The sequence below is a fragment of the Vespa mandarinia genome, chromosome 18 (genome assembly GCF_050613455.1).
Source record: "Vespa mandarinia isolate Hongniang chromosome 18, ASM5061345v1, whole genome shotgun sequence".
Lineage (NCBI taxonomy): Eukaryota > Metazoa > Arthropoda > Insecta > Hymenoptera > Vespidae > Vespa > Vespa mandarinia.
In genome coordinates this window covers 3,472,501-3,492,500 of record NC_140827.1, presented here as the reverse complement: position 1 = coordinate 3,492,500, position 20,000 = coordinate 3,472,501, and the positions used below count along the sequence as shown (strand labels likewise).

The window sequence follows — 20,000 nt, the reverse complement described above, 5'->3', positions numbered from 1 at the left end:
CTTTTTAAAATGTGTGTCCGTTTTCACCAACTGTGAAAAGCAACTACCCCTGGATAATAATGCCGGAGGGTTGGTTATTCGAGACGACGAAAGGGTCTAGGGAAGAAGTATCAGCCAGAGACTTATTGGTACAGTAATTACTACTAATAGCCCCTCCCCCAACCTCCTCCTCCTCCTCCTCCTTCTCCTCCTCTTCCCTATCCCAGAGTACTGTCTGCTTGATGGTGGAATAGGGTCTATAATACATTCTCTCTCTCGTCTTACTCGCTCCAACAATTTCCCACCCCATTTTCTTAGTTTTCTATGGCCCTGGAGAGAATTCCACGTCGGTAAACATCCGGATCATAAATTTTTCCAAGCTTTCGTGGAATTTCGCGCACTCCAACGGAGGAGAGATCTTTCTCGTCTACGACACTTCATCTCTCCAACTTGGACATTAAGAGGAAGAAAGATATAAACGTTTGTCGTATCGCAAGACTGATGATGGATCGAAGTAAAAAACAATAATACACGATTTCTTTTCATTTTTTTTTTTTCTTTTACTTTTACGTTTACGTTTATCTTCAGTCAGATATGGATTTTATACTTAAACAATTGTACAGTTTTCTCTGTCGAGAATTGAATTATTGTATGAAAATATCGAACGAAGAATATATTTCAATGTATTATTTTAATACTAAAAAAAAAAAAGAAAAAGAGAAAGAAAGAAAGAAAAAGAAAGAACAAACAAGGAAACAAAAACATGACAGAGAGAATTATGCAACGAACATTAGAGCAAAAGAAAAAGAAGAAGAAGAAGAAGAAGAAAAAAAGAAACGAAACAGATTTCGATCATTAAATTTCATTAAACTACGTGCGTGATAAATGTAACTTCGAAATTCTCGTCCCTCCCTCGAGCTCTTGTATTTCCTCAAAGAATCAAGGATTTGTCTGAGGGCGTTCATCTCCGACAAACATTTCCCATTAACACGTCCGAGAATCACCTGCGATAAGGATAAGCTTAGAGAAACGTTTAGAGTGTAAATGTAGATGCGTAGAGAACATCGAATGGGAACAACGTGATTTATAACGTTAACGTTATCACGATCATTTTATTCATTCATTTAAGTAAATTATTCTTACAATGAAACAAAGAAATTTAAATAAATATATATATATATATATATACGTATACCATAAGATAAGAATTGAAATCGCCGTAATAAACGTGAATTAATGAAAATAAAACTAATTATTCATCGTCAGCACCGTATTAATAGATGATGATATCGAAAAATCGCTCGACTTGGTTATAGTTTTCGAGCAACGTCATCAACGTGCTTCAAGGAAGAGAAGTGCTTGAAGATGCAGGGCTAGCAGAAATTTGGATCCGACGGGAGAATCTTGACGATAATGCTTGACAACGGGAAGGGAGGAAACATCTAGACATAGCCGTAAAGTCGTAAGACGTTGGACGTGTAAGATGTGTTAGAACGTGGAAGAGAAAACCGAGGGTAAAGAGAGAGAGAAAATGGGAAAAGAGAAGCAGGACATTGAACGGCTCCCGGATGATTTACGTTGGGTGGTCCTATCAACGCTCTTATTCCTTTAGCAGGTCTACTTGATATGCTCTCCCTCTTTCTCTCTCTCTATCTCTCTTTTGAAGGAAGTTTCTGAGACGAGCGTTGGCGTTCCTACGAAATAGAAACATCTTGTTGGTAGGTACCCATAGCGCGGCGAGCATAAGCCAACACTCGAGATATATTTTATGATGCTACATTTCCCTGACGCTAGAGCCGGCTGTGTAGAAACAGCCACGAAGGAGTATCTCATACATCAGGGATGGTAGACTGTCTCCTCTTGGGGTTCTCCTAGCGAAGCCCCTACCCCAAAATGTCTCCTACTCCTAAATTCCTCCCTGTCTTACTTGCTCTACTCCCTCTTTCTCTCTTTCTCGCGCTCTCTCTCTCTCTCTCTCTCTCTACCCTTGTCCTACCTAACATCGGACCTGTGCTATTCATCCCAAACGCGCAACCCCTGTAAACTGGTGGCACCGACCTATACCAACTAACTCATTGTCGTCTCGACCATTCTCTACCTCATCGACCCTTTTTCTTTTCATCCTCTTTTTCAATCCATCCTTTAAAAGCACATATGAGGTATGTACCACGTGTGTATTCCTTGAGAAGACTTTTTATAAGGGACAGTTTACGATGACGGTGTTAGATACTTTGTCAAATATCTAAAACGTTGCAGCTATAACATCGATATTAACCACTCGATCTTGACACAGACCAAGGATCTTCACGAGTTTATCCGTGAAGCTGCTGATATAATGGAACGTGTCCAAAGGAAGACACACACACACACACACATATATATATATACTTATAGCCAAGAGATTTAGGTACTCGTTAAATTCTAGTGAATAGTTGTGTACGATACAGAGAGAGGAAAAGAGAAAGGACCGATGAATTTTCAATTTTCAACTGATATTATTAAAGTTCAGAATAATTACGTGTGTGTCCTTACGAAAACTTTTTTAACCTGCCTTCGAAACTTTCTTAACCTCACTGCCACTCGAAACTTTCGTTCAAGACGACGTCCTGAATATTTAATCGGTCTTTATAAGTGAAAAGGTGCTCACGGTCTCGAAAAGTTATGGCGTTTGGAATGAAATCGTTTCTTATTAAAATTCTTCATAGTTTCTTCACCTCGGCTTTTTTTTTTTCTTTCCCTCTTCCTGCCTTATGGCAAAGAGACATCGAACGAAAAAACAAGAGAAAATGTCCTTGGATCAAGTAACACGATTTATGAGAGGAACCTGGTCATCTAATGGACGTCGATGTTTTCGATCGACATTATATTATTGTTAAATCAGCAAGATCCTAATATCCTTTTAATTATGTGCTTCGTATTTGCACCAAGTCTCGTTATTAATTTCTGGGTCTCCGTGTCGGGAGATTTGCTGTTACGACCTCGGAAGGTTGCATGTTTGGGATCCTGCAAACTCTCTCTTTGTCTCTGTCTCTCTCTCACTCTCTCTCTCTCTGTCTTTCTCTCTGTATATGTCTCTATCTCTCTCTCTCTCTCTCTCTCTCTCTCTCTCTGAACTCTATTTCCGTTGAAAGTGCTAGGACGAGAACGACAAGGTGTGGAGATAGAACGTGTTAGAGAGACAGACATAGGAAGAGAGAAAGAGAAAGGAGATAAAGAGAGAGAGAGAGAGAGAGAGAGAGAGAGAGAGAGAGAGACTTCCGCCAGGATGCGCCGTTGCACGCGCGATACGTCCGCCTAATGCCGCACACAGCTCATCTTCGAAACGTTATTGCTCGCTGTCGCTATGTTTCTCTCGTCGGTACTGCAAAGGCGAGACCTGCCGTATGCAAATTATTTTGAGTGCTAAATTAAACTACCAAAACCGCGCCATGCCAGTAGAGGAGACGACGGGATGCCAACAACAAGCGTGATAAGTTTGCCTCCGAACAGGTTCTACGTAACCAGTGATTTTGAATTTCGAAGAAGGATCAACGACTAGTTTTCCTCGTGAGAATATTTCCTTTTGTTATACGTTTAAACATTTATATATATATATAATAAATTGTTCATTTCCAATTAATGATCAGCATTATATTAATCGTTGTAAATCGAATACGTAGATATCTATCGGTATTATATATATTTCGATTCGTCGATAAATTAAACAACTTATTTTTTCCTGTTGAAAGTTGTAGAAATCGAACAAACGGATAAAACGATTTTTATCTTCCTTAACTCTAACGATATTTTCTCTTATTCCCTTCCCTCGTTATACAATCTTTACAGAGTGTACATTTTGCAAAGTCGTTTTCCCCAAGAGGAAGGCTACGTAAACCATATAGAAAAATAAGGAAAAGAGGAACAGAGAAAATAAAATGATAGGACTTGGTTGTGTGTGCGTGTATGTGGATGTGTGTGGGAAAGGGGGTGTATTCTGGTAAAAGAAAAATAAAAGCAAGAAAGAAAACGGGAAAAAGGGGGAAAAGAGGGAACGCATGGAAAAAGCCTGTTAAAACTTGGTATACCCCAGCAGCTTGTTTGTCACACTTTGTACAGCCCGATTTCCTTCGTTTCCATGGCGTTATTTAGAAAACCGACGCCGAGCGTCGTTATCGTTTTACAGTAGCTAGCTCCAGGTGCGAACTGGTTACGACAATGTCTTTGTTGTCGTCGTCATACCGTTCGGAAGTGGAAACCTGCTCTATTATTTTTGCCGATGTAATTTTTCCTCGTTTTCCAGACAGTTTCCCCGTGCGTCTTCGTAGAAAATGCATCGTGCATTGCGGTCACCGTGTAAAATAAATAATCCGTCTTTCTGTCTATCTCTCTTTTTTGTCTCTCCTCCTCCCACTCCCTCCCTCCTCCCCCCTCTCTCTCTCTCTCTTTGTTCTTTCATTCACATCCTTTTTTTTCGCTTTCTTTCTTTCATTCTCTCTCTCTCTCTCTCTCTCTCTCTCCCTCTCTTTCTTTCTTCTTTTTTTCCTTTTTACTACCTCGTTTCGCTTCGTTTACCCATGCAGTTCGTGCCGTTTCTTTCTCGATCGGTTTACCTCGGTTGCCTGCGTTTCTTTTATATTTCGGAAGGTACGGTTTTACGAGAAAAACTTTTGTACCACTGCGGTTCTAACCATTGCGAAGAACATTTTCTAATATTCCACGGTACATGAATGATGATTAACCTGTTAACTCTGTATATATGTATATATATATATATATATATTACTAAAAATGTCTATCTACAAAGAGTTGTATGTAGCATTAAAAATTATGATATTACGAAGTATATTCGAGTAGATAGGTACTACTTATGTATATGCGGCTGCCTGATTTCTATGGAATTGAATTAAATTATAACGAGTTCAAAACTAAATGTTATTCGTAAATATATCGAATAATACATTGAAGTTAAAAGATTTCTTCTCTATAGAATTAAGATTCTATGAAATTATTTATTCTATAACTATAACGTGATTTATCGAGAAAGTTCTCTCGATAAGAAATTCTCGATGGTGGTGTTTAACAAATTCTAAAGAACATAGTGAACTGATGAAGCTCAGTTCTCAGGCTATATCTTTCGGTATATGCAAACCCAGTTCTCTCTACAAGTTAGTAAACTACTGCCGAAGGTATTAGAACGCGTTACATGAAGACTTGAAGTCTCTGAAAGATGCGGAAACTTAGCGTCAGGTTGATCCCCATCTACGAACAATCTTCGTCGAAATTCCTCGACTGCCATGTTAATCAGACGCAAAGAAGTTTGATTGGCTTTGAAACAAGATCGATATACGTCTCTTCGATGTACGATATCGCTTTAGGCTGTTAGGATGACGTTAATACGTTCATTGATATATGAGATTCTCTCTTTCTCTCTTTCTCTCTGTCTCTAGAGATTCATATTGACAATACATTAATACAATATTTTATCCTTTTCATGTAGAAATGTCGCGGATACTTATATACGAAATGACAAACAACAAATAAATCAGATGCGATCAATTGGAATTAAAGAATTTTCGATCAGACATATTTTTCAAGAATTTAAAGTTTGAAAACGAACGAACGAACGAACATACATAAGAACTAAAAGAACTAAAGAAAATAAATTAATAAATATTTTACGGATCATTGAAAAATTATTTTTCTAACCATTAAACATAAGCGTGTTGGTCTCTCTTTAGGATAATCTACTGGCATGATGCCCGACAAACTACTCTTGACGAATTGCTCTTGGTGATACAGCTGCGCCACCGGAAAGCTTCCCTTCCTCTTCACCCCAAACCCAAACCCAACCCCAAACTCTATCCCTTCTTGTTGTGCCTGCCAAATTCTCTTGAATCGTCTGTCCGTAAGATAATTCGTCGTCGTGTTTGAACGAACATAGAACTCCTTTGTCATCGACGCGATCACAAAATGGACGACAATGTTCTAAAGGCTGATAACTTTGTCTTTTCATTTGTCTATTCGGGGTATCAATTCTTTCGAATTGAATTATTGAAATTAAATATTTGATAACTTTATGAGGATAACGGTGTGCTTGTTTTTTTTTTCTTTTTTTTTTTTTTTTTTTTTTTTTTAGAGAGAGAGAATCCAATAAAAAGAAAAAAAGAAAGAAATAAAACGCTCGGATGTAACTCGAATGATCAGCAGTTTCTAATTACAGTAATGATGCTCTAGTAGAATATTCGATACCACCGACGTAAAAACAAAGGTAGCTAAAAGTGTAGGGATCTTTTTTGGTTTTGAAGGAAGTTCATCAGGAAATAGCTGAGATTGGATCGATACTAAATATTTTCTTTTCGTTGGTTGAGGAAAATAAAAGAGAGAGAGAAAAAAAAAGGAAAGAAAAAAGAAAATTAACAATTTCTTTTTCTCCTTTCGCTTTATCTCTCGCTACTCAGATATTCAACTGAAAATTCACTTCAGTCAAAGACAAATCTATATATATCTATACATATATATATATATTGGGAATGTAAATTTTCTATGTAATACTAATACCATACTCCCTTTGAATCGATGCAATCTTTGATCCGATGAATATTCCGTAGCACACTTTGAGTATATCTAAGTCTAATTTTATTGCATAAGTTAGAATCTTTGGAATAGTATTAGTTCTCTGATAGAAATTAAATTACCGTTGGGGAACTGAATATGATATGACGTATATTAGTCTTACGTATATTAGATAATTAGTGGTTCGAACGGATCTCAAAGAAAATCCTTCAAAAAAAAAAAAAAAAGAAAAAAAAAGAAAAAAAGAAAAAAAGAAAAAAAAATGACAATTACATAGATATTAATACATTATATCTTTTTCTCTTTTTTTTTTTCTTTTTTTTTTTCAAACGAGATTATTTATTGACTTTCTCCTATTTTTTTTTCTCTTCTCTTACGTTTCCTCTTTTGATATTTTTGACATACAACGTGAAATTTTCTATTCGAATAAAAATTGAATGATATTCGTAAAATAAAATTGACAATGCTCGGGGTTTCGATGAATATGATGGAATAGAATATAAAATTTAATAGAGAATAGAAAGAACATTTATACTGATGCTGTATCGATCAAGAGAAATCGATTTGATTCATACAAGAAAAAAAAACAAGCTTCCTTGTTTCTTCTCGACGAACAATGCTATCGAAATATCAATCCTAATTTTCAATATCCTTAGAGAACGAGCCATAATCTATATTATTGTTTTTCTTTTGCGAATACTGCGCAAAACATTTTAATATAATTTTCTTTTCCTTTCTATTTTCCTTTACCTTCAACACTTTTCATCTTTGTAATTCGATTCAATTTCAAAATAATTTTCAAACCTGTACGATAATCGACAAGGTTTCGAAAATCCATTGGGATCGATCTATCGAGAATCGTTTATCTCTCTCTCTCTCTCTCTCTCTCTCTCTCTCTCTTTCTCTACTTACTTTATATATTCAAGAGTAACTCCTTACCTAAGTACATAAATGTGTAAAATAGATAAGAGAGAGAGAGAGAGAGAGAGAGAGAGAGAGAGAGAGAGAGAGAGAGTAACGTTAGCTTTAGTTTCATAGTAGACCAAAGGAAAGCGATTGCTTTTGGTAAAGCTACTTTTCAAGTAACGATAAGAGAAATTCGATACTTTCCGTCGATTTAATCGAACTTATGAAATCGGAAAGTACGAAGTAAACTCGGAAGTCACTTCTACGTGTTCGCCGTTCTCCTTGCCACTTTGATCGGTTAAATTCTTTACTTTAAGTACTATACCTTACAGTAAGTTTTACAGATGTCAATTCGAAACTATAAAACTCATTTTAGCTTGTACCACACACACACACACACACACGCGCGCGCGTATATATATATATATCATCGAGATATGTCTCAACCTAAAATTCTCGAATCGATACAATAAAGTATCGATTTACGTTGTGTGATTTATCGAGATCCTAACGACCAACACACGAATGTTTTTACTTCGATATTTTCCAAATAAAAGTTATAAAGAGAGAGAGAGAGAGAGAGAGAGAGAGAGAGAGAACGAAACTACGTTTTATTTTAAAAGATATCGATGAACAGCTGTTAAAGAGAAAGAGATATAAACAAGTTCTCGACATTCTCGTCACTTTAGTGCAGCTGCTGTTGTTGTTACAATAAAAAGAAAAAAAAAAAGAAAAAAGAGAAATATAATATTAATCGTTTGCATCGTGTATAGAAAGATAAACAGAGAGAGTGAGAGAGAGAGAGAGAGAGAGAGAGAGAGAGAGAGAGAGAGAAAGAGAGAGCCTTGGCTCTGAAGCAATAAAAGTCAGATCGACGATTCGATGTGGAACAAACAAATGGTAAGAGATAATGGCCGGCAAAAGGGCCAGGTCCCGCGTCGTGGACGATAAGGCGAAACGACAGTGACGAATAGGCGTTCCCCGATTCTGCTGGGCTTCCACGGCCGCAATTCCACGAGCAATGTGCATTGGAAGCTGGAAAGAGAAAGAAGGGAGAAGAAAGAGAGAGAGAGAGAGAGAGAGAGAGAGAGACTACTATCATACGCTGTCCAGAGCAATTTCAATGGACGATCCATTATCTTAAGCGGCGTTGATCAATCGATGCGCTCTCGACTCTCGCATCTGGACAGATAGCTTTTCTTTGCCATCCCCCCATTTCTAGTCAATATGTGGTAGTAGCTGCCTACTATAGTTTCTTTTTCTTTTTTTTTTTTTTTTTTTTTTTAGGTCCCTTCTCTCCTTTCACCACTTTTTTTATCGCAAGGCACATAACTTCTTTTCGTTTGTTCCGATTTAGACCACTTAGGATCCATTCCCTGGATTAATCTGGCCCTTAGAGATCTTTATCGTGGAAAAAAGAAGAGAAGAATTTTTGAGATATCTTTTGATATTATTTATTAAAAGATACTTGTTGTTTGAGATATTAATATATAAAAAAAGAATCCTATGATAGTAATACGTATATTATGTTAATAAAAGTGTTGATGTATAAAATGAAATGATGACAGCGTATAAGATTGCAGATATCGATAAATCGTAGAAACTTTTATATATTCGATACGATTTGAATGATATCGACGTTAGAAATCGAAACTAGTGTTACATTATTTGCTTGTAGATACATACATCCATGCATACGTATGCGGTTAAATTCCTCGTTACGCGTACGACCTGATTACCATGAATAAACATAACAGCATCCCGTGCCCATTGGCTTTCATGTAACTACTATAATTCACATGATGGTAACATAAATTAACTAGGCATAAAGTACCCAAATGCATCATAGTTCCTCCTCGATTCGATATAATCAGTTAATTATATCGTGTCAGATTGGTCTGATTATTTTACGATGAAGAAAAATGAAAAAGGAAAAAAAGTAAGAATAAAGAAAAATAAAAAAGAAAAATAAATAAATAAATAAATAAATAAATAAATAAAAATAATCCTCATATATTATTATATTTTTCTAGGCTGTGGCAGTATAGCACCTAAGTCAACGTGGGGTAAACTTGCCACCATGGGTTACGCCAGTCTAGGTATACCCTTGACGATAGTCTACTTGTCAAATGCCGGAGGTCTGTTGTCCAGGTGCGCCAGGGGTGTTTTTACCCGGGCTCTTTGTTGCTGCCTTTGTTCGAACTGCGGCTATTGTTGTTACGACGAGAGACGAATGCAGGTGAGTACTTTGCGGATGTCTCTATGCGTCTACTCTCTTTCTTTCTTTCTTTCTTTCCTTCTGCCTTTCTTTCTTTCTCTCTTTTCCCTCCCCCTCCTTCCTCCCTTCCTCCCACTTTCTATCTATCTCTCTCTCTCTCTCTTTCTCTCTCTCTACAACCTCTCTTCTCCGTCTCTTTTATACTGCATGCTTGTTAAATTCTTCAACGAACCACGTACGCGATAAATTGGTTTCGGTAGCAGTTCTCGAGGTCCAACTCGAAATAGTCAAAATGAAAGAAGTAAATAACGTGACTCTCCCCCCCTCTCCATCCGAAGAATATTTTTCTTGGAATTTTGTATTTTTATCTTTCTTTCCATCCCTCCCTAACCAATCCCACCCACCCATCCTCGCTCGCTCGACATTTCTTCGAATACGGGATAAGAGAAGAGGGACGAAAAGATTGGTCGGGGAGGAAGGAGTTTAAGAGAGGGGATTGAATTTATCGACGAAAGCAATCGAGCAGAGAACTTGAAATGGCCAAAAGAATGATGATGGGGGTTTAGGGGAGGGTAACTTACTTTGGAAAAACCATCGAAACGATCGGGTCGATTATTTCCTTCTACGATTCTGATTTGAAAATCGTTCTTGGTGACTTAAACGACGACAGGTGTTCGATATCGCTTTAGAAAATTCTTTACGGCTTCGTAACGTTTCGTGTTCCTTTACCTCAAACCTCTATTACCCCAGCACGCGATCCCAATCCTATGTCAAAGTTTCCTTGTTGTTTATTTCGTAAATTCGCCTAGGAGAAAGAGAGACGTATGCGAAGAAAGAGGCAACAGGAAGAATTGGCGCAGCAACAGCAACAGCAACAACTGCAGTTACAGGAACCATTTTATGTGCGTGCTAATTCGTCGACGTTTACGAGTACAGTTGAAATCAAAGCTAGCCCGAAGGACGAGGTATCCAGTCTTGGATCTGGTGACAGACCTAATGTGACCATATTGGCACCCATTAGCATTTGTCTTGGTGCTATGCTCTGCTATATCGTTGCGGGAGCATTTACTCTTCACAAGTTGGATGGTTGGACCTTCGTAGGTGAGCTAAAAATATCTCATTTTCTTTATATATATGACAATTCTATTCCATTGATATTATAAATGCGCGTATCAAACAGAATTGATAAATATTCAAGTCGAAATATTAACGCACTATTTATTTTTGTCAAATTGATAAGAAATTATTAATTTGTCATATTAATTTATGACGTGTTAATTCATGTATTAATTTTCGCTAATTTTTTTTTCAACATACAATTGAATATGTTTCAGACGCAAGTTATTTCTGCTTCATGAGCTTAAGCACCATTGGATTCGGAGACATGGTGCCGGGTTCTTATCCTCATAATAATCCATCCTCATCGCGAAACGCAACGATTTGGTTTTGCTCTTGTTATATAATGTCGGGCATGGCATTGACGGCAATGTGCTTCAATATTTTACATGACGAGATCGTTCATCGATTTTGTCATCAAAATGAAAAACAAGAACCAGTTAAGGCAAGCTCGAGCGTTGACGAGCTATCAACCGATCCCTTTGCTCTGACTTCGTGACAATTTCCGTCCGGTAATCTGTGCCATAGAAATGGTACAGAGGAGACGAATGTATGCGCCACGGAAACACCAACTAATATATTCGCCCATGAGAACGAGATCAATATTCTGAAGGATTCCTTTAATCAGGTTGATGTCACTAGAGACTGCAAACCGATCTTGAAGTTGGAGGATCACGTGCCACCGATCGCAGCAGTTTACATGCTACCGAAGGTAGACGAGGAGACAGAGGAGAACACTGAAATGTAAAAATGTCTCCTAGATGTCCCTTCGAATGTGTCCCCAAAGCGAAATTCCACGATGGAACTTTCGAGTTTCCGAACTTTTGGGATGGATAGTTAACTATCTCTCTCTGTCTCTCTCTCTGTCTCTCTCTCTCTCTCTCTCTCTCTTTCTCTGTCTCTATATCTCTATCTCTATCTCGTTTTCTCTAATTCACTCCCTATCTGTCTCATTTCTCGACAAGGAAACAACATCATAAATGTGTGTGTGTGTGTGTGTGTGTGTGTTCGCGTGTCTGCTGCTGCTGTGTATGTCTCTCTGTGTATGAAAGAGAAAGAGTAGAGAAAGAGAGAGAGAGAAAGAGATGGATAGAGAAGAGATAAAGGTAGATTTGCTTTGTTACATCGATTGTAGTTTCCCTTGGAAGATATATCTAGGATTTTTCAAGGAACCCAATAATACTACGAAGCTCGAGATTCTTTTGATTCGATCATTCGTTTTAAATGGATTCTATAAAAGTGCTGACTATGTACGTTTTAATAGAAACACGTCCCTGATTCAAAATTAAGAATGGTGATGGGTGTCGACAAATTTCTCTCTTCATTGAGAATAAAGATACATTGTATTATACGTATGTCACTGTATAGACGAGCGAAGTGAGATAATATATATATGTGTGTGTGTGTGTGTTAAATGATCAAACATGGATTTGACTTACTTTCTCGTGCGAATAACAAACCATCCGCCAATTATTATGGCTCTCGATTTCGAATGATTCACATGAATACGACATTATGTTCACGATACAATTCGAACGACGAGTCTTAATTAATTTTATTAATATAACTTTATATCGGTTCTATATATCAGAGATGGAAAACGTAATTTCTCAAAATCTATTTAGCTATCGTGTTAATTAACGCTATACTTTTGGTTTATTTATATTATATTATAATATATATATATATATATATATATATATATATATATATTCTCTTCGTTTCGGTATATAAAAAATACATTTGAAATATCATTGAAATAATATCTGAAATAATCTACTAGTTATTATTTATAGAATTAATATGTAAAAAACATTTCTTTGTTTGAAATTGTTTCAATTTAATTACCAATAATGATCGGCTGATATTCATGTGGTTTAAAACACGATATATCATTTCGAAGGGAATTCGTTTGTAATAAATAGGACAAACTTTTTTAACAATACGATTTTGTAATTATTTTGTATCATAATTAATTAGATTTCGATGGATCGCGTTATTCCGTCTTAAAATGTATTATCTCGATACGTCACACGAGTATGGATATAATAAATGAAAAAAAAGAAACGTTTCTACACGCCTATTTAGATAGGACATTGATAAGAATTTTTATATTTCTTAGATAATATATTATAAAGCCAATCGAGCAAGTTATAAAGATGGAAAAGTTTTTGTCTGTGAACGAACACGATTGATTTTTGCGTTCAATTCCAAGCAGAACGACAAGAACAAAAGACAATGAAGAAGAAAAAAAGACAAACAGACACGAACAAATAAATAAATAAATAAATAAATAAATAAATAAATAAATAAATAAATAAATAAATAAATAAACAAAGAAGAAGTGAAACACCGTCAAACAAATTATAAGAAACATACAATTATTCATTTAACACTATATGCCAATTTCTGTGTTCATTAATCGATTTACTTTTTTCTCTCTGCGATTAACTTTTAATACTTTTATATTAAATATTTTTAATAATAAACATGACTTAAGAGAGAGGGAGAGAGAGAGAGAGAGAGAGAGAGAGCTGAACGCAATTATCGTCAAGAATAAAATCAAATTCAATGTTCAAGAACAATAACTAAGATATGTATTACATATTAAATGCGCTAAAAACTTGTAAAAGAAAAAAAGAAGAGAAGATGAGAGAAAAGAGGAGAAAAGAAAAGAAAAGAAAAGAAAAAAAAAGGATGCAAAAGCATTTGAAGAAAAAAAAAAAAAATTACGACATGTTACACCTAGAGAAAAATCGTCTACGTTGTTTAAATAATCGATATTCCCAATAGATTACTAATGAAATATTAGGCAAGAACAGCGGCGTGATTAAGATTATTGTAAATTAGTTGTAAAAAAAAAAAAGAAAATAAATAAATAAATAAATAAATAAAATTCATCGATCCTATCGTGAGAACGGGCAGAGAGAGAGAGAGAGAGAGAGAGAGAGAGAGAGAGAGAGAGGAAGAGTTCTCCATTTGAAAATAAAAATAAAAAAAAAAAAAAATAAAAAAAAAAGGAGAAGAAAAAAAATGAAAAAAAGAAGGATGTCCTTAGATCTGATTATTATATCTGGAGCATTAAAAATCATTGAAAGAAATAATTTATTTCACGATTTAAATATATATTGAGAAAATATAAAGAAATTCTTCTCTCAAATCAAGGATAATGTTCTACTGGTCGATCCATGAAAATGAATTATGGGTATCGGAGAAGAAAGAACAAGAAAAAGAGAAGAAAAAACGAAAAATGGAGAAAAAAGAAAAATGATAATAATAATAAAAATAATAATAATAATAATAATAATAATAATAATAATAATAATAATAATAATAATAATAATAATAATAAAGAAAAAGAAAACAGGAGAAGGTCTGCCTCGCGTTTTCGAACGACGAAAATTCATGCGGTTTGCGATTTCGCAAAGTGTTCCTTTCGTTTCGTTTCTTGTAACATATCATAAGATGTAAGATATAATCACAATCAATTGGTATAGTTCGAAAAGTTGAATGGAATCTAATCGATTTTGATTAATCGAAGGACGGAAAGGGAAAAAGAGAAAGAATGAATACGATGTGTGTGCGTGTGTGTGTGTATATATATATATATAATATATGTGTATGTCTAAAAGTCCTCTTTCCATTTTAGATACGTAAAATTAAAGGGGAAGAAAAGAAAAAAAAAAATTAGCGACTAATGACAATCGATACTGGTCGCTAAAGATATCGTTATCGTCCTAGCTACTTCTAAGAAGAGAGATTGGTTTGGAAAGTCGAAAGAAAATGAAGGAAGAGGGAAAAGGGATATCGTGGATTCGAGCCAAAGCAAACTTTACCCTTTAGATTCTTCTATCCGAAAAAAGAAGAGTTAGCTTTCTATCGATTTAAACTACGCTGACCGAGTAAACTTATATATTTACTTCTACATACTCATTTCGCATACGATAATTAGTTATTTGAAATATATTCTTGCGATATAGAAGAATCGTTTGTATTATAAATAATATATATATATATATATATATATATATATATATATATATATACATACATATATATAGATATATTTTATATGTAATTTATTTTATATTATTTTTCTTTGCTTGAAATATCAGAAAAAAGAATTGAATTAAATTTGTCAATTAATTTTCTTCCAGTTGATCTAAGAAGAAACTTATTTTTAAATTATTTTATTGCATGCTTCACAGCAATCACTTTTCAAATAGGAAATTAGAAACGCGTTAAATAACTTTCTTCTGGTTTATTAGATGATCGAGAAACTTTAAGATGCATTCAAATTAGTTAGATGTTGTATGACATATATAAGACATCTCATTGGTTCAATTTGAAGTTCTATTCCAAGGACATTTTAATCTCTCTTTCTCTCTCTCTCTCTCTCTCTCTCTCTCTCTCTCTCTCTCTTTCTCTTTCTCTCTTTCTATCTTTCTCTCTTGATCTTTCTCTTAATAAGAAGCTCTTCTTACTATATCTCTCTTTCTTCGAATTTCCCTCTTTCTCGTCTTTCGCCCTTACGCTCTGGTTTCTCTTGTCGATCTCTAGGGAAATATAACTGAGTTCAAAGTACTTCTCATAGCTCAGTATAGCGTCGGTGCCGAATGGAAACTTTACTAGGACGATTTTGCAGAAGAAATATCCAATGAAAACCAAACGTCACGGGATTTTCATCGCTTTCTCTTCTCTGTTATTCGCCTTGGTTCTTTCTTTTTTTTTTTCTTTTTTCCTTTTTTTTTCCTTTTTTTTCCTTCTTTTTCCTTTTCCTATACCACCTATTTCCTACACCACTTCTCTTCCTTTCGTTTGTACAATACACGCAAACTACACTTTATTTTCTTTTCAAAGAAATAGAGAAAGAAAGTGAGAAAGAAGAGAAAGAGAGAGAGAGAGGGAGAAAGAGAGGGAGAAAGAGAAAAAGGAAAAGAAAAGAAGCTTTCGATCGATTAGCTTTCAAGTGAAAATTAATGGAATTGCTTTGTCGCGCTTTTTCTCCCGAGATTTTATTTTCCAAAGTTTACTTTCTTCTTAATCATTCTTTCCGTTCGACCATTTATTGTTCATCCGATTGGATGAAGTAAATAATTATATGAATTTTTTTACCAAAAATATGGATTTTATATTAATGAAAGAAAGGTGAAGAAGAAAGAAAGAAAAAAGAAAAAAGAAAAAGAAAAAAAAGAGGTAAAAGAAAAAAAAAGGAATAATAACGTTACCAATGCATAAAAAATGTTTGATATTAATAATGCGACACAGCATAAAGAAAAAGGATATAATTAAATAAAAAGATGGAAATGAAAGGGAAAGAGAGAAAGAAAGAGAAAGAAAGAGAGAGAGAGAGAGAGAGAGAGAGAGAGGTCTCTATTAATGCGGTTGCAGATCGTAAATACCAGAGAAATATTTCACGATTCGATAAATTCTTTGAGGGTGAGGGGAATGCAATTTTCTGCATCGCCAGATAGAATAATCCCATTTGATTATTGGGAGCGAATCAATGTTTAGCTTTAAGCGTATTCAATCGCCGAATACTGCTATTTTCCTTTATGAAGAACATTTGGCCTAGCGTTTGGGAAATACAATATAATCTTTTGCAAAGCGATATAGTATGACAATTCGATCATTCGAATTATATCGATTAACCTTTTTTTCTTTTTTTCTTCTTCTTTTCTTTTCTTTTCTTTTTTCTTTTTTTTTTTTTTTTCTTTTTGAACGTGAACGCTTTAAAAAAGTTTTCAGATATATCGCACGCGACCGAGAGAGAAATTTATTCAAAAAAAAAAAAAAAAAAAAAGGAGGAAAAAGAAAAAGAGAAGAAAAGTATTGATTTTAAGGAAAATTCGAAATTTTTTTTATATCCCTTGTAAAATATTCAATTATTGTTGCAACTACGATTATTATCAAAGATAGGAATATTTTTTGTTATCCTTTTGTTTTCACTATGATCAACGTCATATTAAATTATTATTTTTTATTATTTTATACATTAATTATTAGTTTTAATCATACTCATTGATTCGTCTATAATAATGATCTTTTTTTAAACATTTCCATTATAATTCCACGATATCCTATTAAGAACGTGGAATTGAAAGGTACGAATGCTGGAGAAACGTATTAAATATAAGTTCTCTCGAAACTTCACTGTAATCGTAAAACTTTTCTAATGATATTCATTAAATATACCTAATTAAAAAGACAAGATTTTATATCGAAAGTTTATCGCCTCACATAAAAATAACTTTTTTCGAAACAATGCTACGTATCTATTGTACAGTGCATCTTTTCAAATTAGTAATATGTAGTATATTGTAGGAGTGATTTCGTAAAAAGGAGAATTATAGAGAGGAAGAGAGATCTTGTCTGTGCATGTGTGTGTGTGTGTGTGTGTGTGTGTGTGTGTGTTTACTTACGAATGTATACATCTAAAATGAAAAAGGGGGGAGATGAATAAAAGAAAGAAATAATTGCTATTACTGTGAAAGATGAATGAACTTGAATCTTGAAAAACCCTAAAAAATTTGATGTTGTGTATAATAAAATTAATAACATCCTAAACAATGATACTCTTTGTAAATAGTCAAAAAGAAAAAAAAAAACAACAAAAGAAAGAGATTAGAAAAATCGTCAAGACGAAAATTCTACGGAGTTACGACGTCGTTGTAAAGGGGAATAAAAAAAAAAAAAGAAAAGAAAAAAAAATACATGGAGATAAACGAATCGGTGAATATTGTACGTCTGTATAATCGTTTGTCAAGCAATGTATCTTATTATACTGGATAATAAAAAAAAAGGGAAAAAGAAAAAAAAAGAAAAAAGAAATCATTAAAATCTAACTTTAGAATCTTGCCTACTTTTTCTTCTCTCCTTTTTGAATTTATACATAATTTGAAATATCTAATAGGAGAACATAATTTTATCAGATTGTCGTATGATTTGATATGCAACTTCTTTACGTATCATGTAATCCGGATACAAAGTTCCGATTTGTTTTTCAATGTGATTTGTAGTACATTTAGCTTGAACATTAAAATGACGATAACGCGGGAGATACTTAAAATAATTTTAATTTAAAACTCAAATAATTTAAAATCTTAATCTAAAAGATTGTTGACTTTGTCTAATGTAAATATAATCAATTTGTTATTATCTTTGCCGATTATCGATTTATATTGTTCTTTTGCTTTTTGACGGATGAACATCGAAACTCTCTTCTTAAACACGGACCCTTTTAAATTAATATTTTCGATACCTTTTCAATTATTTAAACAATCTTTAATGTATACGAAGTAAAGATAATGAACAGTCTCAATTATAGTAATGATTATAATCAGTCGATAAGCAAGAAATTTTCCAATGGATAATGAAGATTTCTTGGTTATCTACTGATGGTAAATAATAATAAATGAACTAATGGTAATTAATTCCTTTCATTACTGACCCAATGGCTATACTTTTCAATTCTCTTCTAAAATATTTTTTATTTAATTCTAATTAAACATTAAAGTATTTTACATTTTACTTTGCTAATCATATTTCAGTAGATAAGTAGACATAGTAAAATTCTAAAATAATTCTTTAAAGAAACACACTGAAAAGTATGAAATTTCTTTATTATTCTTATTTATTCTCATTTATTCTTATTTATTCATACACATTCTTATTAATCCTTATTTACTATTATTTATTTTTACTTATTCTTATTAACTTTCATTCATTCTTATTTACATTTTTCAAATCAATATTTTCCATTCTTCTTATGTGTTCAGTATTATATCCATGAATTTCAGAATTCAGAATACATATTTATTGATTTTCTTTCTATTATTATTCTTGCTATTATCTTTTATACATTATACATTCTATTGCACATAATATCGAGTTAATATTGTCGCTTAAATGACCTTTAATCTGTAACTTTAACTTAGAAATGAAAAATATAAAATACGTACAAAATTGACAAAGACTTTTCAATTAATCTTTTCTCTTTGTTTTGTCAGATCTATTACTATTTTTATTATATAAAAAAAATTTCTGTCACGCACTAACTCAATTGTTAGGTTACGGATGAACAGCGGGATATAATTAACCTACACAAGCTTACCTACACCGATGCATAAGTGCATAGGTGCTTGGGAAGGGAGGAGGACAGAGAGTTTCCCCCATTGCACTTGTAGTTCATATTTCGTCCACAAGTGTCGCTGAAGTCACATATGTTATGGGCAAAAGGTGACGAACAACAGCCTTAAGTTTTCAAAATTTACATGAATCAACGTAAGAGTAATTAAGATTTAATACCATTACATGTAGATACACATTTCTCAATTTGTATTGAATTACATGCGAATACATTATTCTGAAAAAAAAACAAACAAACAAATTGTAACATAAAATGAACTAGATACATAACCATGTCTTTTCTAGTGTAAGTAATAGTATACCGATATTAATAATAATAATAAAAAAAAAAAATACCTTGATTTGTAAGATATTAAACGTTAGTTCCAATCGATGCACTGAAATAATATTCGATTATACAATAAAAAATACGCAAAGAATGAAAGGTTTGATAATAAAAAATAGTTATCGTTGCGTTTTACCTCAATGAGACTCTAAATTGTATAGGTTATGAAAGAGATTACGTATTCGAACAAAGATGCGATAGAATCAATGAAAGAAAAAGGGATCGGTCGGTAAAGAAGGTTATACGCCAATGTCGAAGTGACTTTTCTAGCGCTGTTTTTTAATTCGCCGAGTTCGCCGCATGGGGGTGCTTTAATAGCCGGCGAACGGTCGAAACACCGGCGCACGATGTTAAGACGGAAGAACATATGTTTAAAGACGGTGGCGCACGCGCAGTCACCGCTTCCGCGACGTACCTAGCCATCTTTCCAGTCAAGCAAAAGTGAATTGTTTTCAGCCTTAGTCTTATTTAACGGAACTTTTATTAATGTCAGAGCCACAGTCCGCGCTTCTACTACGAAAACAATTAGCAGGTATCCGTATATGTGTTTGAGTGTTAAATGGTGCCGTGTATATCGAAGCGCAACAAAAAGTACGGAGAGGGAGTGAGAGCAAAAAGAGAGAGAGAGAGAGAGAAAGAGAGACGGACAGACAGAGAGTGATCAGGGATAGAATGAGAAAGAGAGAGAGAGAGAGAGAGAGAGAGAGAGAAAGAAAGAAAGACAGACAGAGAGAAAGAGAAAGAGAGAAAGAGAAA

At 34.0% G+C, this 20,000-nt stretch overlaps 2 protein-coding genes and 1 long non-coding RNA gene across 5 annotated transcripts in view; 2 read left to right on the top strand and 1 right to left on the bottom strand.

The window, feature by feature from the left end:
• Positions 1–12,406, top strand: part of LOC118445202 (uncharacterized) — a 177,147-nt gene extending 164,741 nt beyond the window's left edge. Inside the window, exons 6-8 of one of the 2 annotated variants that reach the window (XM_085662476.1) lie at positions 9,471–9,676; positions 10,468–10,756; positions 10,990–12,406. In XM_085662476.1, coding sequence (XP_085518602.1) covers positions 9,471–9,676; positions 10,468–10,756; positions 10,990–11,270 — 776 coding nt within the window. In that variant the 3' untranslated portion in view covers positions 11,271–12,406. Of the gene's footprint in view, positions 1–9,470; positions 9,677–10,464; positions 10,757–10,989 lie in introns of both variants that reach the window. The other variant, XM_035874294.2, reaches the window with a different exon arrangement.
• Positions 12,407–18,445: 6,039 nt separating this feature from the next.
• On the bottom strand, positions 18,446–19,479 carry LOC146872436 (uncharacterized). Its single transcript, XR_014983213.1, has 3 exons — positions 19,381–19,479; positions 19,256–19,296; positions 18,446–19,136 (listed from the first exon to the last, which is right to left on the bottom strand). It is a non-coding gene; the product is annotated as an uncharacterized LOC146872436 (long non-coding RNA).
• Positions 19,480–19,615: 136 nt separating this feature from the next.
• Positions 19,616–20,000, top strand: part of Ube2g1 (ubiquitin-conjugating enzyme E2G 1) — a 4,351-nt gene continuing 3,966 nt past the window's right edge. For both annotated transcript variants that reach the window (XM_035874531.2, XM_035874530.2), the window contains exon 1: positions 19,616–19,776. In XM_035874531.2, the coding sequence (XP_035730424.1) occupies positions 19,731–19,776 (46 nt within the window). In that variant the 5' untranslated portion in view covers positions 19,616–19,730. The remainder of the gene's footprint in view (positions 19,777–20,000) is intronic.